The sequence below is a fragment of the Rhipicephalus microplus genome, chromosome 3 (genome assembly GCF_043290135.1).
Source record: "Rhipicephalus microplus isolate Deutch F79 chromosome 3, USDA_Rmic, whole genome shotgun sequence".
NCBI classification, from domain to species: domain Eukaryota; kingdom Metazoa; phylum Arthropoda; class Arachnida; order Ixodida; family Ixodidae; genus Rhipicephalus; species Rhipicephalus microplus.
The window spans coordinates 8,145,385-8,169,700 of NC_134702.1; the positions used below are offsets into that span (position 1 = coordinate 8,145,385).

Below are 24,316 nucleotides of genomic sequence, written 5' to 3' on the forward strand. Positions count from 1 at the left end.
ACGCCTATTACAGACACACATGTACCCAAACCTTGCCACGCTTCACGTTTATTATCCCGATGCATACCCCAGCGACACATGCCCATCATGTGGACACACAGCGACACTCGCACACATGCTCTGGGAGTGTAGAACAAGTCCTCCCGACTCTACCTCAAGCAAGTGGGAGAGGTCTCTCAGGAGCTCACTTCTCGCCGACCAGCAATGGGCCGTCCAGCAGGCCCACGAAGCGTCGCCAGGTACTCTCTGTCGGTTTCTACGTGGGAGACGCCCGCTACGCGCTAAGCGCGTCCTGCAGGACTGAAATAAAGTTTTTTCATTCCATTCATTCCATTCCTTGCTTCTGGCATTGCTGTTCTGTCTTAATTCTTGCTTGGTGGTTATATAGGGAAACCTAAGAGACCATCACTTGGTAAAAGTTGTGCACGGAAAATATCCACAACATATATCCACTACCTGGTCGCTAGCAGACCCTCACAGCTATTGCTTGAGCGTTATGGTGGAGGTTTTCAATCGACCATCACTTTTAAACTTCTTTTACGCTATTCCCGGCACAGCACATGCAACTGTGGGCGTCCTCTTTAAAAATAAGGGTAAACAACGCTATAGGTCATGACGAATGAAAGGAACACACACGGTGCTTGGACTGCACTTCTAAGTGTCTTATGCATTCCTTCTTTTCGTCTTAACTTTTCGCACAGTTTAGTCTTCTTTCAGTACGATCCTATGAACAAGACAAATCTTAATGCTGTTCATGTGTCTTCGTCTCCTGAAATAGTTAATTATTACGATGACAATCTCTCCACGTGCTCCGCAAGAATGAAAATTGTCAGGTGATATTAAACACTCTGGTGAGGCCTAGAGTAAATATGGCTTGTATTTTTTGCAGCTAAATTTAAAAAGCTTCATGTCTCAAGTATTACCAGGTGATAAAGTGGGAAACAAAGAGGGCGGGACGAGGGAGGAGGGGGCCCCGTTATTTTTTTAACCAGGCCCACCGCACTGTTAATCCAACCTTGTCTATGGTGGTCATTCACTTGAAATGCGGCTTCTTAAAACATCGACAAAGCAATGGTACATCAATGAACCGGTGGGGATTAAAGTAGTTAGATCCTCACTATGCATATTATGAGTTAAAGTGGCCATGACACTCAATTTTTTATCATACTACATGTTTTCCGGTTTAAACTCACATTCGCAAATAAGCTGGCGAAATGCTAGCGCATTTGGTCAGGTACTCAATTTAGAATTGAGTAATATTGTAAGCACGTGAGTGGCCTGTGAGTGGGATTACACTGGCGCACTCGCGAGCCATGACATCACAAGCAGTTGGCTAAGCAAGTGCCTGTATTCCGGCAAATGATATTGTTTCGTGCTATATGTTGTGCATCAAAATGAGATACTTTAGCGGCGCTGAAATTGAATGATTTACTATGGCTGAAACTTCAGTAGAAGGTGACGGCTCCGCTCCTTCCAGCTCATGACGGCACACACACCATAGCGAAATGGCGGCCGCCGGCTGTGGGCAGGGTTTACAGCTGGCCACTTCTAAAGCTTGTTTTGCCCTGAAATGTTTTTTTATGGCACACATTACAGACTTGTATAGGCATAATAGACCCTCTACATCTATTTTTTGCTGAAAAACACAAATTATTGGTATACCATGTCATGACCTCTTTAACGATTCATCGTTACTGCCTAAAACATTATGTTTGGTTAGCAACGGTGTCAGAATTCTCAAAGAAAGTTACGAAAGGGTTCAAGTTCTATATCTAGAACTAGAGACACTATGTGTGTCTTTACGGTAAGGTTTCTATTAGTAAATGAACGTGCATAGAAAATTTTCACATAAGATATGCATCCACTTGGTGCGCAAAGGTCTCGAGAAATAATATCTAAGCGCTCACTGCGCAATGCTTTTGTCATCTCTAAAAGGTCTTTGGCAATAACATTTCCGGACCAATTGTTGTCCTCAGAAAGCACTCGAAAAGACGCTTGACCCGGCGCTAGTGTATTGTTTTTGTCACCTCCCAAAAAGTCCTTGAAACGAATTTTTCAGAATAGGTTTTTGTTCTCAGAAAGCACTCGAAAAGACGTTTCCATGTCAAACCAACTCGTGTAGTCCTCAGTGAATACCAAGGTCAATGAGAACGGTGCGAGAACGATTATACCAGTGCCGTCTGGGTTACATGAGGGAAGTGAGGGGTTCTCCAAGGAGTGCCTTTAGATGGTGTCAATACCTTTAGTATTCAAACTTCAAAATTGCTGTGAAGTACCTCCCAAACTATATTTGCTCTGGATATTTTGCAGATTATATACACATGTTCATGTGAATGAATCCTGCAGGCCATCTCAGTTGTGAAATTTTGTGTCAGTACCCCTTTAACGTTAATTCTTGCCAGGTAGTGTACAAGCATCACACAATCATCATGCCACTGTCAGCTCTGATGCTTGCATCATTCACTTAACCATCATCATTAAGGATCATCATTAAGGCTTGTCATTCTGCTCCATTCATTGTACCAATCATTACGCAGTCTTTAAGCAGTTTGTCCATTGTTGAGAGGTTCGAGGGAAAACTGCCCAATATGACTGCCAGCCAACCATGTGCTGATTCTAAGGAAATGCATATGTCCTCCCCCCCAACTACAGAAGTATTTTCGCACAGCACCAGAGTGCTGCTCTTGACAAGCTCAAGAAGCCTTTCCTTCACAGACCTGCTGTGTCATTAGGATGATCACAAGAGTGTGAATAAAGTTATTATTATTATTGATAATAAAAATTATGCAACAGTTATCATAGCCAATGAGGATGAAGTCAGACTCACCCATCCCTCTTTCTTTGGGGGTGAAAAAAAAAAATGTCTGTGCCTGTCGCCAAATTACAGTCAGAATTTTTTTAAGGCTTTCTTCAAAATATCTGTCCATCACTAGCATTCTTTTTGGCATTAGAGAATTGTTGGGACTCCGGAGCCTAATGTGGAGAAACTGCTTAATCAGGGACTGTTTACTCAGTGAAAAGTTTTTTATCTTCTCCATGTGAACAATTACTGTTGCATGGAAGTTTTCATTTATGCATAGTCTTCCACTTGAATATAAGAAAAAAAACAAAAAAAACTTGATGTATTCTGGTAATGAAACTAGAGAAAACGACACCATTCCAAACGACTGGAATTGATGCATTTCAGGGTATGCAAAGATGAAAAGAAAGAGAAGATTCGGGCTTGTACATCACAGGGTCCCCTTATGACCCCATCGCTCTACACGTTCAGAGGTTCTTGCAGTTCCATGACATGGGCGGCTTGGTCACAGGCAATGTTCTGCCTGGCCGGGTCTGTTAAGTGCAGCAGCACCTCCCATTCCTCCCAAGTTGTCTGTGGCTCCTTGCCCCTCAGTGAAGGGTCAAAGAGCAGCAGGGATAGTCAAGGGGTAGAGCATCCGCCTTCAGCGCAATTCTCAATACCACCGTGCACATACCTACTAGTTTTTCTCATGGGGTGAGAGGCACTCTGACCTGGGGATCGGCAGTACGTGTGCTCTTTTTTTCATAGGCACCGCACACTGACCAGAGGGAGCTGCGTTGCTCCCACTGCCCCGTCCCAAAGTTTCTGGCATTCGCCGTTAAGGACACGCAGAAATGAGACGCGTGCTCGCGTGCCCAATGTATCCCGGGCACAATTCGCCGATTGATACAGAGCGCGAGACGCTCGCGTCGCGTTCCATTTTCACCGAGGCTTTCTCAATGTTTCTTTTTTTATCCGCTAGGCAATGTATTCTGGCGCTGTAGTCAGACTGGAAAACTTGACTGAACGGTGTCTATTGTGATGGTGACCTCTTTCCATTGTCTCCCATGATACTGCGCATTGCAAAAACAAGTCTTCTTTCATAATTTCAAACTGCTATCTTCACTGCTAAAGTTGGCTGTGTTTGGAGGCTGGAGTAAGGTGGTAAAGCATGCTAGGGCATAGGGCAGCTGTAACTATAGAAACCATTGATAGTTATTTAAAAACTTTGCTGTTTCTCACAAGCCAAACAGCCACTTCTTTTTTCTTCTGACAAGACTTGTTTATGTATCCTGTGCCCGAGCCAATGGCACCATGCAACATTTCGGCATCTCGTGAACCACAATTAAATTTTTTTAACTGTATTAAAATTGAAATGCATTGAATACTAACTGCATGCAGTGGTTTAAATCGTGGAGGGGTCAGGAAAGTTCTGACCCCTTTGTTCTCACGCTCGGGACCTCTTGCTAGCATCCCCCGTTGAGATTTAGCTTTCAAAGCTAAGCTTACATGTCTGAATGGCTTGACAGTTATGTATAGCACATTCAACGTTTTTCTCTCCTTTTTTTTTCTTGCATTTACTTCTCAGTACTTCTAAACTGTCACCCTATTTAAATCGAAACTGCCGTTTAATCTGTTTCAGAAAGGCCTTAATGGAACAATGCAATTACGTAAGATGCGGAACCATATTCATTTTTTAATTTGATTTCAAGGCATGCTTTCAATTTTTATATAAGTATAAACAAAATATACAGCATTTATTTAAACAAAATGGCCACCATGGCAAGATGCGTGTCTCCCCTTGTGATTTTTCTGGATTTCCACTGCTGACTAACTGGACTGATGCTCGTTTAATTTCTACATTCTTTAAATATCAACCTGAATATTAAAAACAAGGGAGAAAGCATTTATTTGCATAATTACAATTCTATATAGCCCATAATGTGTACAAGGCAGGATTGGGTACAGTTTCTAGATTACTGTTCTTGGGGAAATCTGTGGTTGATCTCAACATCACAGCGGCACTTTAGTTAGCTTGTGCACGAAAACCAATTATGTAACCAATTACAATTACAATTTTTTTATGAAAGTATGATTGATCACCTACATAAAAAAGTAACTAAGCAGTTACAAAAATGTAATAGATTACTTTTTAGTTACTTTTTAACAAAATTTGGTTGCCTTAAAACAGTAACACAAGTTTGCTGTAACTACAACGAACTGCTGTGGTAGAGAGAAGATAGAGAGAAGGCTGAAGGTTTTCATGAAGACTGGGTGGGTAACTGTGGCTTCTGGGATATCAGTACATGTCATCTTTCAACTAGAGTTGTTTTTCGAGGTTGTCGTCGCGGATTCTTTTAGGTTTTCCTGTTAAGGGGCCACCTACTACACTGAACACTCTCTCAATGCATGTGCTGGAGGAAACCTTGCGCACCAGCTTGTAGTGCTTTGATGCCAGTAGCCGTGTACTCAATGAAGCATTGTGCTTTGCTCTTGCTGGTTCTTTGGCAAGGCATCGCACATAAGGCCAAAAAAAAAAAGGTGAAAGAATGAGTCCTGCGGGAACTGCATATCTGATGAAAGGTCCCTACACAGCGATCGCATATATTTCGGGACTAGAACTGTTATAGAAGATTGGTTACACCTTGTGTTCATAAGAAAAATAAAGTAATTGATTACTGCTGATCAGTTCTAAGAAAATGTAATTTAATAACCTAGAATGTTACAGTTTTTAAAAAGTTATCAATTAGATTATAAAATGACAAGAAAATACAATTGATTACAATAATCGATCACATGTAACTCTGTGCAAAAATGGTAGCACTGCGTCACTGTGTTGGCTCTATAATGCCATCTTTGACTGGTCGTTTCGGAGCACTCTAGAGCACTCTCCTGAGAGAGAGAGAAGTTGAGGAAAAGAAAAGATGCAACCTCCTTCTTTATCAGGAAAGTTCTCTAGAGTGCTCCGAAACAACCAGTCAAAGATGGCTTAATATACCCATGGCCTATTAAAGTTCTTCCACCTGTGCACGATCAAAAGTGGCACACCGGCCAAAAAAGTCTCATTTACGAACACGCGGATGGCAAGTGGTTGTGCTGTGTATGCTATAGCAGGTGCCCAAGCAGTGACGGCACGAACCAGCTTTGTGGAAAACACCCTGCAGGCAGGTTCAACACTGGTTACAAATATTGATGTGGGCATTCCCAACAATGGCATTCTCTATTCAAGGGAGGTTGAAAAAACTGTAATTACAGACTGAATCGACGCTTCATCAGCTTCTCTTCTATTGGTGCTCTGCCATCTAGTCAGAATGCAAAATTAATGTTTTGTCGTAAAAGCAAGGGCATGAGATGTAGTGTATCATTCTGTTGTCATTATCACTAAAATTGTTCATAGCTCAGTCCATTGTGCTGATGTGGAAATAATGAGCATTTTTAAAGACCATGCCCAGGAACAAGCAACACGGGAAAGTTACTCTAGCTCTTGCGCATGAATTATTTTCCTAAGTTTGTTTTCCAAACATTCACTTCTCCATGTGCAATCTTGTGCAGGGCCTATTCATTCCATGTGAGTGCAGAAGGCCAGATGCAGCCAGTGCCGTTCCCACCAGACGCACTTATGGGTGCCGGCATTCCACGGCATGCACGACAGATCAACACGCTGTCTCATGGTGAAGTGGTGTGCGCAGTGACCATCTCGAGCCCCACCAAGTATGTCTACACTGGGGGAAAAGGATGTGTTAAGGTCTGGGACATCAGTCAGCCAGGATCCAAGAGCCCTGTTTCACAGCTTGACTGTCTGGTAATTTCTGATATAAAGCATATAATGGGCATAGACATGTTTTTATGAGGCTTGTGCGAATGCTTCAAATATTTGATAATGAATATAGCAGTATTTGAATTTGTTTTGATTCGAGTTTAAATTACTGAAATTTTCAAAGTATTTGAATTAATGAACGAATAAATGTATATTAGTTCGCATGTAAAGGTGGCTTTGCTTCCTGTAAAGGTGGTTTCGCTGCAGTATAGGAGTGATAAGCCGTGAAAGCAGTTTTTGAAATGTAAATAAAAGGGGTCCTGAAACACTTTTTTTTAACTAACTATGGAGTTACTTCACTGGAAAAGCATATTACCACACAAATTCAATGCCGTAAAAATGTTTAAATCCGTCCAGTACGAGCGGAGTTACAAAGATTTCTCACATGCTGCAATCACATTCTCTCTTCTCTCATCCCGACAAAAGTGCTGGAAGCTAAGCAGGGAGAGATAGGAGGGGCAAAAAAAAAGCATCACTCGGGCCTCGTGACCTTGAACACTTTTTATTTTTTTCCTTTTCGAATACGCGGCTTTGTCAGGGTGATTGCGCATGCATGCGTGGACAAGTGATGGCCTCTCGCAGTGATATCTGTAACAACCGAGCGCACCATGTTCAAATCAGCCAAGGGCTGATGGGTCGTTGACGTGCATTTTTTGGGCATATAACGTGATTTGTCGAGAGAAGAGAAAGCAATTTTTAGCTGACTTTGGTCATTCATTGTGAATTTCAGGCCGCATGCTGTGCTATAATATTTTGCTCGCCTGTAGTTGGGAGCCTCTACTAACGATCGGAAGCGTTTTCTGACCATGCTCAAAAAGTGTTGCAGGGCCCCTTTAATCCGCATGTAAGCTTTGTAAAGGTGGTTTCACTGCAGTAAGGGGATGCTGGGCTGCGACCTGTTTAAATGTATATTAGTCTGCATGTTACTCTCTGTAAAGATGGTGTCACTCTATATCATATCAGCCAAGTCTCCCGGATTCGTATGGTTGTCAGGAAAGTCTTCTGTCAGGAAATTCGCTTCAAACCTAAAATTCACTGTACGCACAAGCCTAGTTTTTACGTGTGCCAAATTGAAAGTACTGGTTCATTTAAACTTGCTGCTGAGTTTGACTAAAACTGAATACGTTTGTGAGTGTACTCTGTATGAAAATAGTGTATAATGCTGATTGTCTGATTTTATGAACGCGGCATACATGGAGGATGTTAAAAAAATTTGATGGAAGTGTATGTGTTATTGATATAGCATTAGTTATATTTGAGTTGCACCCTCACACTTATGAATAGCTGAAGTTGCGAGGCCACAAATTTGTGCAACTTAAGGAAACTTGTTTTAAATATATATATGTGCCACTTTCCTGCCTCTAGAAAGAATGAGCTATATGAAATGCAATATTGGTCTGCTAGAAATAATTACAGAAATATTGTTGGTGGTGTATATTCCAGGATCTCAAACCGAGTGTTAAAGGAGTTCTTGAGCTTGTCAAAAAACATGCTTGCATCGATTTTTAGGCTTGTTAAACTAACGTTAAAATTTTAAGTTCTGTCAGGGGAACCCTCTTTCCTCTCTATTTTTATGTTATGTTCATCAGTAAGTTCACATTTCTTTTTCAAAATTAATATATTCTAGTTCATGCATTTCAGCCTTAACGTTGCATTTTGGGAGAAAGCTACCTTATTCGTAGGGGGAGGGGGGATGACTGTGCAGCATGTTTTTTTTATCTCTTTATGCTATGCGTCCTTGTTTCAGCAAAGGGACAATTACATCCGATCCTGCAAGCTCCTTCCTGATGGGAGAACACTTATCGTGGGCGGAGAAGCTAGTACCATTTGCATCTGGGATCTGGGTGCGGTAAGTGCACTGTTGAAAGTTATTTTGCAATGAGTGACCAGCCAAGATTGCACTGTGTGCTATATATAGGTTGTCACATAACACTGCATATCACATATTTTTGAGTTAAAGCTGGAACATGTTTGTTAGCGTGAAGGATGACCTGGAGTATAGTACAAATTATAGGAGATACATTTGCTGGCAGGTATGCAGGTAAAAGAAGCCTGCTTCAGAGGTTACTGGTATTCGCCTATTCAGTTACTTGGGCAGAGGCTCATGGGTATGACTTTAGGCTATAGTCTTATTTAAGTTAAAATGAAATATAAGACATAGCTGAAGATTGATTTGACTCTATATGTTCTTTTATTTTATTATTTTTTTATTTAATACATACTGCGGACCACACTTCAATCCAAGCAGGAGGGCATGGCGTAATACAAAGAGAAATACAATACACGCAAAACAAAAACAAAACAGTGCACAGTTACTCAGTATCGCAAGTACTAGATTCGATTGTCTGGTTCCAGTCTGAAATGGTGCGTGGAAAAAATGAAAATTTGAACGTGTCCGTTCTCGCGAAGTACGGAGTTAGTGCATTTGGTTGGTGATGTCTTGTCGGTCTTGTGTTTAATGGAGAAAGAAAAGGGGTTGGATCAAGGGAAAGTTTGCGATTATATAAAAGAGACAGAAAATCAAGGCGGGACTTCTTTCTACGATCCTGAAGGGAAGGAATATTATTAGCTAGCATTAGGTCTGTGGGGGAGTCCGTTCGCAAAAACCTAGAATAAACAAACCGAATGGCCTTCTGCTGAATCCTTTCAAGTTTTTTAACGTTTTGTTTAGTATGGGGGTCCCACACGATACTCGCATACTCCAGCTTCGGCCTAACGAAAGTGAAATAACTAAGAAGCTTTACGTTTTGAGTAGAGCAATAGATTTGTGAGGCTACTAAAGCTTTGTATTGTGCATGTAGAAAATATGTATTGTGCATGTAGAAAATGCCTGTTTGCAACTTGCTCTTACCATGATTATTGGTCCCGACAATGTCATTATCATTACCACTGCTTATGATGATGCTTGAGAATGGTTTTTCTATTATTTTACAGATTATAATCTACTTGCATTCACACTGAAAAATATCATGCAAGTGGCTCAGTGATATCTTGCCAACTGTTAAGTTCATTGCGAGAGAAACGTGTGATGCATGCCCTTAAGGGGAGATGCGGGTCGAAGACACTTTTTTTTTAATATTCATTCGAGAGCAATGAAACTTGAGGTGCTTATAGAACTTTTTATGCTGATTTCAAATATATAATGAGTTGTCTTGCAAGTTGCATACTTTTAGTTTTGCAACATGACAAAGTGAAAAACTTAAGCCTTTTGCCCCCCCTCTTTTCATACCTAAACTTCATTAATTTTTTACAATTGATAGTTCATAATGTTTCAAATGAAGTGTACAATGCAAACAACTAATTTGGAAGTCCATACAAAATATGTACTAGACGTGAAAAATTTTAACGTGGGAAGTTCATATTTCTCCTACCCTAGTAAAAGTTTACATAACTTTTTTTATTATATAAAAAGAATATTGAATCTTAAACAAGATAATTGCATTTCTCGTACTTTGGAAAAAATTTGGGAAAAATTTCATGCAGATCTGAGCACCAGAAGTACCCGAAAAAGGAGGGGCACATTGACAAAAATGGCAAAATTTGTGTTTTGAGAAAAAGAAGTTTTAAAGTCAAAATTGCATGTTTATTTATCAAAGATGTCATTGAATGCGACGAAATTTGTACACAAGAAAGAAAAATCCTCCTTGTAGTGGCCACTGCCATTAAAATGCGCCAGCACCATAGGTTTGGCCCTCACGGCTCTTTCGAGCTGACTCCTCGACAAGAGATTTTTTCTTCAGCGCACTCCGACGAGCCTTTGCCTCTCCTGTTAGTTTTTGAGACATTTTTTTCTGGCGTGTGCTGTCCCGTGATGTGCCAAGAGCAACCAGATCATGAGGCGGGAGCACGCCAAGCTCTTCCAGAACAAGTTCAAAACTGGAGTGCCCTCTATTAAACCAGAGAACAGCCATAGCAGTGGCCATCTCCACAACATGTCTAGAGGCAAATCGTGTCTTTGGACAGAGGAGCCAAATTTTACTGTTTAGTGACTCCGCTGCATTCTGAGTTTTGGCCTGAATACAGCGAGTCAGTAGCTTCTCGTTGGTTAGCCTCTTATAAATAGGGAAAATTGCCTTTCCCTGGGCCTTGGTGAGCAGGGGTGTGTGAGCCGGTGCAGGTTCGCCCAAGGCTTTAGCACGCTTGTGTTTGCACCAGGATTCTGGTCCATCTGGGCACAATTCGTGGGTGTTCGCATCATCTGTTGAGCGACAATGAAAATATGAGGCCCAAATCGCCCGGTGCATCACTTTAATGCTGCCCCTACTGCTTGTGATGGCCACTTGATAGTAGGTTTGCAGCTTCTGTATCACAGTATCTTTCAGCTTCTGTCCTCTTGGCAGTGGCTCCTTGAGTTTGCGAAGAGCGGTCCCGAGGTGCTTGGCTACGTGATTTGTGCAGTCCTCTTTTTCAATGATCGCAGCATCACCATATACCTTCGCTTCAACAACTGCCGTGTACGCTTTTGAGTCGCCGTCGCTGAGGAATTTACTGAATTGCAATGGTGTGTCATACGTTTGGCTCCTTTGCCAAATGCGCACTGCAGCTTCTGCTTCCATCGCGTGGGCTGAACATTCAACATTGCGCTCGCAGACAGGGCTATGAAATGCTTGCCAAACTTCTTCCTCTTCATCTGGCAGAGTCTTGTGCCTACTGCAAGCTAGGCAGAAGTTTGACAGGACTTCAAAATCCAAACAAAGTCCAGTGTCGAGTGACACAACAGCACCGATGCCATTGTGACTCTTGTGGCCACGTTTGTGCCATGTACCGTCGTACATAACGGCAATGTCGTCCCCGCCAACTTCCTTTACTGTCAGCTCTCTCGACCTCGCAAGATTGGCGCCGATGGCATCCATTGCCGCATCATGGACTTTCCGGCTGATTGCAGTAAACGATTTATGGTGCATTGGCTTTGGCAAGCCAAGAATTGCCGCAAATCGGACTAGCTGCTCGTAGCCCATGCCTACAGAGCGCGCCGCCACAACAGCTTTCACGTTGACAGCGTAGCTATCGCGCGAGCTCCCGCTGTCGTATGTTCTCCTCGCGGTCAGTCCGTCACCCGCCACGCTCACGCTGGCCTCCCCGCCTGAAGCTACTCGCCGCGAAGTATATGTCGCCGAAAGAATAGTCTCGGGGCACTCACTGTTTGGGCAGTAAAGTTCGACGAACGACGCAAGTCCTTTCCGCTTGTCGGCCGGTTCCAGGACACGTAATCCCAAATGGCGACACGTCGGACACATTGCACCGCGCACAAGCATGTTCAGTGCTGTCACATCAGCAATCAACGAAGACTCGTCGTCCTGTCATTTTTCTTCGTCTTCGAAGAGTCCGATCTTTTTCTGGGAGGCACTCACATATTCGAATGCCGCGGCAAACTCGTCGGGCGCATCGGCGTCATTGCCACTACGTTTTGCGGCAGCAGACGATCTTTGCGTGGTTTGAGTGTTCGGCTTTGATTTGCGCCGGCGTCCTCGAAATTTGTGCGCCGCGTGAAACTTCACAGGCCGGTGACCGCGCTTCCTACGGCTTTCTTCATCCATAACGAATAAGCACTCGAGAAAAGCGTTGTTCAGCTGTGCTGCTCGACGAGACACGGATCCTGCAAGTAGGCTTCACAGCACACACAGGCGCGCAGCGGCCAATGGCAGCTCCCGATCCGTACCACGTGATTTAAAAGCCAGTCGCGGCGCTCGAAAAAGGCGGCAAAAGCGCGCTTCTCTTTATTATTTCTTGCGTTGCAGCAGCGCGGGAAACCATCGCTATTTGAAGAGTGAGGCTCGGTTCTTCGCCTCATGCGGTCGACAATGGCGAGCAGCGGCGCATTATCAGCGGCAAGGTGCTCGAAGATGACACACTTTCGGCCTTTTGACAGCCACCTTGTGCTCTTCAGACGCAATCTTAAAGCATTTCCAGTTGATTCTCGACATAGAATTTTTTTTTCAGAATAGTAGAGGTACTAATCTTAACAAAACAGGTGAAAACAAAAAATCGATAATTTTTTAGAAAATTCTCGTTTTTTGACCCGCATCTCCCCTTAATCTGATTTTTAACTTCACTACTGTTCAAAGTGAAGTTGCTTGCACTTGCGTGTGAAGAACACATTGCTGACTTCCATCTTTATCGAAGTTCAACGCTTTGTGATCATTTGTGCCAACTGTGGCAGCAACACTGAAAAAAATTAAAAAGACACTCACCTTGTCCAAAGGAAAAACAAACATACATTGATGTTTTGGGGTCGTTACAGGTCCCTTGTTCGCAATCTGTATGGCAGTAGCACTGAGTAATTTAATATGTGCGAGCATCTGCATTGCCTGGTTCATCGTATTCTGCTTTGTTTAACTGTATGTGTTATAAATAGCGTGATTTCTCTAGATGAGGAATGTGGAAGTTTTGTGATATGTCTGCACTGGCGGTGACTTGAGTTTATCGTACCACAGCCAACTCCGCGCATCAAGGCCGAGCTGACTTCTAGTGCACCAGCTTGCTATGCCCTGGCCATCAGCCCCGACTCGAAGGTTTGCTTCAGCTGCTGCTCAGATGGAAACATTGCTGTCTGGGACCTGCACAACCAGACGCTTGTCAGGTATGTGTACACTAAATTTTTCTTATCTTAAAAGGGCCCTGCAACACTTTTTGAGCATGGTCAGAAAACTCCACTGATTGGTAGCCGAGGCTCCCAACAACACGGGAGCCAAATAATATAGTGCAGCACGCAGACTGGAATTCACAATAAATGATCAAAGTTAGCTAAAAATAGTTTTCTCTCAACAAATCACGAAATAAGCCCAAAAATCACTTACAGTAAGCCTATCTATCAGCCATTGGCTAACTTGAACTTGACGCGCTCGGTTGTTACAGAGATCGCCGCGGGAGGCCGCTACTTGTCCACGTGTGTGCACGCGATCACATTGAAAAAGCTGTGCATTCTAAGAAAAAAAAAGAAAAAAAGTGCTGAAGGTAGCGAAGCGCACGTGACGTTTTTCTGTGGCCCTGCCATCTTTCCCTGCTTAGCTTCCAGTGCTTTCGTTGGGACAAGAAAAGAGAGAATCCAATTGCAGCATGCGACAGACCTTTGTAGCTCTACTTGTACTGTACGGACTCGTTAAAATTTTTGCGGCGTTGAATTCGGGAGGCAATAAGCTCATCCAGTGAATTCATTCTATGCTTACTTGCAAACGTGTTTCAGGGCCCTTTAACAGTATAATAAGATTGGTTATGCATAACCCTTGGCAACTGAAGAAGGGTCATTTGCTGGGTGAGTTCATACTGCGTACTTGAACAAAAGTGTACTCATTCAAATGTGTCTTCTTCTTGTGCATTGTGTTCTTTGAATTGGCACACTTTTGCTCAAACTTAGCAGCTAATGGAAAATAAAGTTATTCTGCACAGAAAACAATAATGGGTTGCCTTATGTTCCTACGAGGCCATGGTTATGGTAATAATATTTACCCAGGAGCAGTTTGAATTAAGTATGACTTCGAATTGGCCTTATTTGCCTGTGTCAGATATGATCTATTAAACTTGTTGACTTTCTTAATAGCAATGTTAAGTTGATTTAATGCAGACAATCTTTAGCAAATACATCATACAGTGGACTCTCGATAATTCAAACAGTTAATTCAAACAAAATTAAATTTTTTGGTTGGCCCTCTATTCTTTCAATTTATTTAAAAGCCTCTTAGTTCAATTAATCGGTTAATGCATACTTTGTGGAGTTTGATACCAAAAAAATATCTGCTGCTTTCCCACCACTATTTAAAAATTTGCATGCTTATATAATCCTAAATGTCTAAAAATAAAAAATAAGCACTTCAGGCCTTCAAAAAAAAAGGGGGGGGCTTCCCTAGAAAACAAGTTTTTGAAACAAAGCACACGCATGGTAAACCGTGATGCTTCTCAACTGGTATCGAGAGCTTTGTGTTGAGGGCACATATTTGTAGCAAAGAAGCAGTTGGCAATTCATCAAAAGGTCTGATGAACAGTAAATGGCCAATAAACTTGTGCACTTTACACCTCTGCTTTCTGTTCATTGTGCGTAATTAGAGCTTAAAAACACTTAAAAAAATTTTTAATGTGATAAAATCAAAGAAATAATCATAATGTGCGGTGTTGCCTCACCCAGAGTCATCTATCTGGTGACTTCTGATGATTCAGACTTCTTGATAATTAAAACAAAATTCAGAGGTCTCCTTTAGTTTTAATGAATGAGAGTCGACTGTATATGTCAATTCAGTTAACTTTTAGGTCGTCTATGTGGCAGGTAGCTATGTCCATGCATTGAGAGCCTTTCGAATTTGACTGCAGGCAGTTCCAGGGGCATACTGACGGTGCAAGTTGCATCGACATCTCAAGTGATGGCACTAAGCTGTGGACTGGTGGTCTAGACAACACTGTGCGCTCTTGGGACCTTCGTGAGGTAAGTACTTTGTGTTTCCTATGCAACGCAGGTTCCTGCAGTAGAAATTTGTTATAAAAATGTCACGTCCAACTTGAATCAGCACAGTGTTTTTATGGGCACCTATCAACTATGTGCTGATAATTGCTTTATTATATCTAGAAATTTGTTATATTCATGTTCATACAATTCAGAGGGGGCAGTTTATTCCAAGACATCTCCTTGCTGTTGAATTTTTCTCCTTGGTTCTTTTTAAAACAAAAGCCTTCTGTGTGCTTCATTGTATTACAAGCTTATAAACATTTGTGTGCCCTACAAAACATAGTCATAATAAAATTCATAGCAAACCAAATGCCCCTGCAAGAACCCTACAAGCAATCATTATTTGTGCCTTACTGACATTTACTGGCTATACCTTTCCTGACTACTGTGTGTTTCATGTCATTGTGCACTCAGGGTCGGCAGCTGCAGCAGCACGACTTTACATCGCAGATCTTCTCATTGGGCTATTGTCCCACAGGGGAGTGGCTGGCTGTCGGGTAAGCTTCCTCTACTCTTTCCTGTTTCTTTTTTAGCTACCGTTTTAATGTGAAACACAATGGGCATAGCACACTAGGGGTCTGTAGGTTGGTGCCAGTGGTTACATATAAATTAGCTTTCATTGTATATAACTGCTCCTGTTAGTTCATAATAAGTGACGTACACTTTCGATGTAAGATCCTGACAATTGTTGAGTGAAGGCACAGGCAGCATTTATTTTGGTGTTCAGGTCCTACCACTTGTTCCTTGAATGTCAAAACTGGAAAGGTATTGTCCATGTGCACAACAAGCCTTGCAGACACATTGTCTTCAAGTATTTCACCCTTTTAAAATATGCATTGAATATGTGTACTATCTGCGTCAAATGAAACCCGAACAGAGGCAAGCCTTTGCTATGGTATAATGTGGGCTGCCCAGTTATCATAATTGACAGGCGCGCGCAACCTGTTCAGCAACTCTGTGCTTATTTGCGTGCCTGTTCATGGTGATAAGTGGAGGGCGTGCACTATACCACCACGAAGGCTTGCCGCTGTTTCAGTTTCATTTGACGGAGATAACACCCAGAGCTATATGTGTTAGTCTCCCACTCTTGGAAGGAGGAAGCAAAAACCCTCTAAACTCATTCAAGAAATTTTTTTTGGTACAGTGTACTAGAACATTCATTGTAGAAAAAATAGTGTGGAGAGTGGGGAAGTGGATATATGAATCATTCCAGCAGAAGTGAGCCACTGAATTCACATTAGTCTTATTCTTTCACGTTATTCTTGCACTTGGAAGGGGCGGCCTGACTGAGTCTGCTGCGGTAAGGCATGCGATATGATAAATAACTGTTCAATGGCTGGTGGCCTTTTTTGTTCAATGCAGCATGGAGAGCAGCAACGTGGAAGTTCTGCACTGCAGCAAGCCAGACAAGTACCAGTTACACCTGCATGAAAGCTGTGTCCTGTCACTTAAGTTTGCATCGTGTGGCAAGTGGTTTGTCTCCACGGGCAAGGATAACCTGCTCAATGCCTGGAGGACACCCTACGGTGCATCCATATTCCAGGTTTGTTTTTAAATTTAAGAAAAGGCTAGTCCATTTAGTGCAGATGGATGGTAGAAAGTGTAAATAGGTGCATCTCACTGTTCCTACATCGTGTTTGTTATTTGGAGTAAATTTCCACCTATAATGTTTTAAGTGTCCCTGTTTAATTTTTTTATAATGCTTAATAGGGGGTTCTTATTATTTGGGTGCATGTTTAATAACATAGATGTCAATAGTGGAACTTCCAGTTACTGTCACATCTAGCAGAGTTAGAAAACCTTTGCGGAAATGTCACATGTGAACTCAACTACGGGAGGCAACACCAGTGAGAGGCAAGGGGGGTGCAACAGCTCCGTAATGTTTCAACCTCTCTCCCATTGTAAATCTTGTTGTAGGTGCCCCTCTGCAGCAAAAAAATCCTAGTGCCGCCCTGCATACCAGCACCTAAATTTGAATGAAAGAGAAAGGTTATGTCTGGCATTGCGCAAGTGTCACTATTTTGCTAGTGTCAGTACTAGTTTCTCTGGTGTCAGTAAGGAGCCAGTGACCTATGCTGTGCCACTTTATGTTCCCGGTATTTTCCTGGGAAGATACCATGAACAGCAGCAATGCTAGCCAGCTTTGCTGCTACCAGGACCAGACTCGTCAACAATGTGCCATACTACCAGTGACATGATATGTTACATTTCTGCTCCAGTCACATGGCTCTCCTGCATGTGACAGTCACCGGAAGTTTCTTTGTTGCTCTCTCTAGTATATAGAAATGCAATACTTGTGCTTAATGTTTTTTTATAGAAATTTTTCTGTAACATGGTTGTGAGGATGACCAAGGAAAAAAGCTGCATTGAGCAGCTTGAGGGCGATATGGCCACCTTGTACACAGGGCAGCTTCACAGCAGTCAAACATAAGGACACATACATAATGAATGAGCTAAATAAAAGAGGAAACAGCCACATTCAAAATTAATAAATAAGGTTATCGTATTGTGTTCTTGCATTGTTTCAATGTTTGCATACATTTTATGGACATAAATAATTTATTGTAAATAATTCTGTCAGTGCATTCATTGTTTATTGCCCTTTTGCTCTGTTCTCTATTAACCATGAACAAGTGCAATGACATTACAAGATCATTGTTAATCGGGCTGCTTCTTAAAGTATTTTCTTTTATGGCCATGAAGTCATGAGACCAAACTGTAAAGCTTGTTGTGGCTTAAGTAATGTCATATATTTCTGTCCACAACATGTCAGAAGTCTTCTGTATCCCAAACATACCTATCTAAGATTCCACCTTGCTTTACAGTCTTGCATGCCTTTACTCGAAAGCTTCCTTCATCTTTAAAAAAAGCATGATATTTCCTATGTTTGTTTGATGACGAGTGATTGGGAATTAAAAAGGCATGCCTGCCCAGCTTCCTCTCTTTAAGGGCTAGCAGCAATCTCATTTGCATGTGTTGCTCGTCATCGAAGAAACTGCATTGCATCATGTATTTCTGCCTTGTTTTTTTTCAGCAAGTTTAATTCCTTAAGGTTGATAGAGAGAGGCCTGTTGATGAAAGATAGCTTTTTTATGGGGGGAGTTCGAAAGGAAGCATTAACAAAACTCATTTCAGTTTTCCTTTTGTTATATTATCTGTTGATATGGCTTGATGTGCTGTTTTTGTGCTCTTTCCTAACAAAATTGTGTCTTTTCTGCGTGGACATGTTTACAGTCCAAGGAGTCCTCGTCAGTTCTGAGCTGTGACATTTCTTCTGATGACAAGTACATCGTCACTGGCTCGGGAGACAAGAAGGCCACCGTGTATGAAGTGATCTACTGAGCACCCACTATGCCCCATTGTTCCTAATATGTTGGCCAGCACAGTGTTGAGGCTGAGCACACTGTACAAAGCAGAGATATCTTGTCTGCCCCCTTCTTTGTTTTTGACAGAGAACTGTTCGTGGCATGGCTGCTAGTGCCACCAGCACCGAACCAAGAAGCCTATCCTGAAACACGGCTTTAATGACAGCACAGTCAACATTCATGGGACAATGTATATGTGCTGCAAATCCTGCATGTCGTGGATATTGTGATCATGACAAGTTCATTGTTCCTATTGCATCAGTAATGGCATCGTGGTGTTGAGCATATAATGCTAAAATACATTGTTGATGGCCATGCAGAAGAACTGACTGTGAAGAAACAAATTCTTGCAATTGAAACTCTTGGCCTTCCCCTGTATGTATTGCAGTAGGTGCTGGGGTGTCTTTGGGAGTTGCAGAATATGCAGGAATAGGTAGGCAGTATTTGTTACTTCCCTGCCACAATGTACTGTCCTGTGAGAGTGTTCCCACATGGCAGCCATGTTTAGGACTTTGACAACTGCCTTTCCTGCCATACACTCCCAGCTTCAATGCTGCTGCAATGTTCAGTACATGCCTCTTAATTTGGACGCAACAAAAGCTTGGTCTGTGGGCATTACTTTCAGTTAGTTTTTTTTTTTTTTTCATGAAAACTTGTACTGATTTGTTAAGTGACTGCATTTCGCTTGTGGATAAACACTGTTCAAGCAGCCTGTGCAATTGCAAATGGTCTTCTGCTTTCACTTGAAAGAACATGTTGGTGTGCCAGCTTGGCACAATTGGTAAGAAACTTTTCTCGCTGGAAAGATAATGATATGTAAAGAGCGAAGGTGCAATGCTGATTGAAATTGACCACTTTTGGTACCTTGTCTACCTCCTTGAACTGGTTGCCATAAAGAATGGAAAAATAAACTGTTTTTTCACGAATATGCCTCTGGCTGACGCATATCACAACTCATCTGAAAAGTGTGTGCACAAACACACATGCACGCACAATAAAGGCTGTTTTGAACCCATTCATTATACCGATGTCCCAGCCTGACTGCGTAATAATAAATGAAATTATTAACAATTGTACAAGAAAAGACTTATTGCTACATTTTTGTTTTGCTGTTCAACTCATCAGACCATGAGGTGTGTTTCTTTTATTTGTATGCTTTCGATTTGTGACGTGGCACCAGCTTTAACTAGCAGGGGTAGAGCTGTTTAGTGTGAAATAGTGTTCTTCTTTCATTTTTTCTAATGTCATGCATTTGGAGCTATGCCATCACTTCATGAATTGAATTGAATGCATGTGTCCATGTTGGTGTGAATGCTCATTCATGGCTTGGAGTATGTACATTGTGCTCTTGGCCACCTTCTGCACTGTAAATAAAGATGTTACAGCATTTCAAGTGTGAACTTGGCAAGCTGATGGTGTTCTTGTTGAAGCAGGTTTGGCAAAAGACTGATGGCAATCTGCATTCTTGTTGGAGCTACTCGCAACAGGTTATGAACGTGGTCTGTATGTGAGTGCTTTGATAGACACGCACCTTTTTGATGTCACCTTGGATAAAAGAATGAGTGCCAGTGTTTCGCCATTGGGTGATGTGCAACACTTTTGCCCTGCGTTGAAATATGAGAGATATTTGTGGATAGTGTCATCGGGACACCATGTGAACAACTTTCTAACGTTTTGAAAAATCTAAACTATGCTGCCTCAGCATAATGAGGTGCAATGGAACTAAATTGGCATCGTGAACCTTGTGCAGATCCAATACATGTTTGACCCCATTGATCTTTCAAAATTACATTTGTTTATGACTTAAGCTGATGACTATGTTGTCATTGCTGAATGCCTTGGAATTCTTGAAACAGGCATTTGCTTTAGTGGCAGTGGTACACTCTCGGGCTTATCTGGCACTCGTTATCAAAAGACATTTCTTGTTGAATTAGTTGTTCTGTAAAGATAAGAAAAACCTGATGCTGTTGCTTACAGAAATAAAGCATTGACCGCACTGTTTGCAATTATAGCCAGCCACTCATTTTCTTCTTGAAACAATGGTGCTCACTGTTATGCATCTAGTCTTTTGAGTTTATGGCTCTGTGCGTCCTGCACGTTGTACTGCAATTTGCGAGTGTAGCAACAAACTTAGAATTAATCGAAAATGTATGGACATCCATACTAGCACATGTTTTATAAATATTGTTTTGTCCCTGCATTTGAAGTCAACTGGGAGGAAAATTCGATTTTATTTCTTTTCATATATCTTACCTCTAATCACATTGTGTTTCTTTCTGGTCGTTAGATATCTGATGTATCATCTCTGTGATCTCCGTCATTTATGTCTACAGTGGCTACAAGCATGTGCCAGCAGGGCCAAAGCTTAATAAATACATTTTGTTATTCTACAATTTCTGTATAATTTGCTGATATAACTTAAGTTCTACAATAGGTAATCGCAACACAATTTCTAAAGCTTGTTGCTGACTGGTAAAATGTCTGCAGCAATTGTCCACACTAAGAGTAGACAGTATGCATATCGGTAAGGGTGTTTCGAAATAGGTGGTGGATAAAAATGCACACTGAATACACATTCTTTCATTGGGACAATTCGTGACTATTATCAGATCTGGTCTTGAGAACATGCACAGATGTGCACTAAAGATTGTGCTGTAAATAGATTTTCTTTCTTTGAAACTTGATACAAATGATAAAGGATGCACGTTTCTGCCTCCTGTATTTTGATTTTACCGTTTGGATTCTGATGTCACTTAGTTGCTGTAAATATGATATTTGATTTCATAAAATGTGTTTGCACAAAAGATTTTCTGGTGTCTTGTGCTGTTTGGGAAACCATTTTTTGCAGTGGTAACATTATCAAAATAGGATGTGCTCTGCAATTTATTTAGACACTGGAGCACTTGAAAGGGTCATGGGCAATGAAGTTTTGCCACAATATGCAATCCTTGCATAGCTTAGATATGATTCACTATGTGACATGAAAGCACAAGTGCAAAGTTCAACAAAGGTGAAACATAGGTTTATCATAAAGTATGCATTTATCAAGTATAACTGCACTTTGTTTACACATATTACTCTTGAATTATGCATGGCCACTGTTGCACCAGATTCTGCAGTATTTAGTTATGGAATGCTGCATGAATTGTTATTTCTGATTGTGTATTTCTGTTCGTGTCTGGCACACTTGCATGTTTTTATTGCCAACCATTAACAATGATCAAAATTAAATTTATTAGTACATGCAGGAAATTGGCAAAGCCCTTGGATGTACACTGCTCACGGACAAACGTGACGTAGTATAATGATTGGCATGCGTGATTGCTTGAGGTCATGTCATGACAAATCTGGTCGCTATACATAATGTTGGCTTTGATCTACACGTTTGAGTAAAAATGACGCAGATATGACCCGAAGTAAAGAATGCGGAAGCGAAATTATGCACATTACTTATCCCTGAATTGGCCTGTTTCAAACCACGATTACTGCACCTGCGACGCAGTGATCGGCTTTGTGACACTATGTTCGCCACAGTACAAACTTGTTATGTAGTGAGGCATACGCAATGTATTGTCATGAAGCATACTTGTTTTTTTGGGGTTTTTTTTGCACAAAGTGGTATGTATTCGGGCAAATATTTCATTGAAGCAGTTGGGGAGCCAGCGTTTTTATACATGAATACATATACAACTTTTGTAGGCATGGGGGGTTGAAAATCAATTGAAATAATTGCCGAACAATTAAGATTGAGTACATGTGAAAAAATATTGCTTATTTTGCAGTATAATAATGAGAACTAACAGACAATGATGATTTACTTGGCATTGTTGTCTAATCATTCTCATTAATATTGAATCTAACAAAGAAAACAAGCTTTTAAATTTGCAATTCTTTTATTTTTTTCGTTACCCACTGCACCAAATGGTGGAATTACAAAATAAAGATACATTGTCAACCATACAAATAATCAAAGTCACCACAATCACAATCCGCAACAGAAATACATGTATCAGGTCACAACCACACAAAAATGCTACACACTCATTATAACAAAGAATAAATCATTTGACATGGTAGAGGCCATGCTAGAAGGCAGTTGGTTCCATTTTCTGATTGTCTTGGTAAAAAAAATCATATTGAAATATGGCAGTCTTGCATGCGATTACTCTTTCTTGAACCTATGGTCAACGTGGTCTGAGACATTCGTTGCAAGTGAATATTACGATCGCCTTATTGATTCCGACATGACTATGATGAACAGCATTAATTGAACTTCAATCACAATTTGTGTCGACAGTTCTGTATAAGCATTCCCAATCTAATGTTTGTTTCAGTCTTGTCATGCCAGTATTTCTACTGTATATTCCCTATAGAAACCGAACAGCTAAATTTTGGATCCTTTCCAATTCATCAATGTCTCGCTCAGCCGGAGGGTCACAATCTGTGCAGGCATATTCAATAAGGGGTCTAACATTGGACTTGAGCAATAATTCTTTAGTAGGAGCAGGAAATATTTTACATTTCGTCGCGAAAATTCCAGTACTTTCCCAGAATTTGCTGCAATGTACACCTTAGCTAAGACGTAAAATAAACACCGCGATATTTGTATTCAGATACCTGTTTTAAAGGGATCCTGATTGATTGATTGATATGTGGGGTTTAACGTCTCAAAACCACCATATGATTATGAGGGACGCCGTAGTGGAGGGCTCCGGAAATTTCGACCTCTTGGAGTACTTTAACGTGCCCCAAATCTGAGCACACGGGCCTACACCATTTCCGCCTCCATCGGAAATGCAGCCCCCCCCCCGCAGCCGGGATTCGAACCCGCGACCTGTGGGTCAGCAGCCGAGTACCTTAGCCACTAGACCACCGCGGCGGGGCTTTTAAAGGGATCCTGAAACAATTTTTCAAGTAACCATGATATGAATTCACTGGAAGAGCTTATTGCCTCACGAATTCAACGCGGCAAACATTTTAGGAATCCGTCCAGGGTGAGTGGATCCAGTTACAAAGATTTGTGGCATGCTGCAATTGCATTTTCTCTTCTATCGTTCCGACAAAAGCACTGGAAGCTAAGCACGGAGGGATGGCAGGCGCAAAGAAAATACGTCACGCGTACCTCGCGACCTTGAGCACTTTTTTTCTTTTTCTTCTAATTCGCAGACTTTTTACGGTGATCACGTGCGTACGCGTGGACAAGTCGCAGCCTCCTGCGGCGATCTCTGTAACGACCGAGCGCGCCATGTTCAAATAAGCAAATGACCGATAGAGAGGCTTTCCACGAAAGATTTTTGAGCGTCTTCCGTCATTTGTCGAGAAAATAGAAATAAATTATTAGCGGACTTTGATAATTTATTGTGGATTTCAGGCCGCGTGCTGTACTATAATATTTGGCTCGTGTGTTGTCGGGAGCCTCTACTACCGATTAGCGGCGTTTTCTGACCATGCTCATGAACTGTTCCCGGCCCCTCCTTTAAGCTTACACCATTCATGTGATAACTACTCACACTTGGATTATTTTGCCCAGTATATATATATATATATATATATATATATATATATATATATATATATATATATATATATATATATATATATATATATATATATATATATATATATATATATATATATATATATATATATATATATATATATATATATATATTGTTAAGGCGTTTATTAGCCAGCAACCAGCGAGAATAAACAATGGCGACAGTCACGGCCAAGCACGGGCTCTCAGCGCGAGCGGTGTCCTTGTTGGGTAGCCCCAATAGGAGGTACTCAAGAGTTCGACCCATTTCAGAGTTCGGAGGCTTCGCTACAATTACCCCGGGGTCGAAGAGGGAGCCACCTGGCGACCTAACAGCTTGTTACTATGAGCGGATCATAAGCCTTCAGGCGCTCCACGTTGA

The 24,316-nt window shown here is 41.5% G+C and overlaps 1 protein-coding gene across 5 annotated transcripts in view; it reads left to right on the plus strand.

Moving 5' to 3' along the window:
* LOC119183235 (transducin-like enhancer protein 4) overlaps window positions 1-18,725 on the plus strand; it is a 63,478-nt gene extending 44,753 nt beyond the window's left edge. For all 5 annotated transcript variants that reach the window (XM_075888815.1, XM_075888818.1, XM_075888816.1 and 2 more), the window contains 7 exons: window positions 6,335-6,584; window positions 8,347-8,448; window positions 13,034-13,179; window positions 14,901-15,012; window positions 15,448-15,530; window positions 16,396-16,576; window positions 18,268-18,725. In XM_075888815.1, the coding sequence (XP_075744930.1) occupies window positions 6,335-6,584; window positions 8,347-8,448; window positions 13,034-13,179; window positions 14,901-15,012; window positions 15,448-15,530; window positions 16,396-16,576; window positions 18,268-18,375 (982 nt within the window). In that variant the 3' untranslated portion in view covers window positions 18,376-18,725. The remainder of the gene's footprint in view (window positions 1-6,334; window positions 6,585-8,346; window positions 8,449-13,033; window positions 13,180-14,900; window positions 15,013-15,447; window positions 15,531-16,395; window positions 16,577-18,267) is intronic.
* Window positions 18,726-24,316: the final 5,591 nt, after the last annotated feature.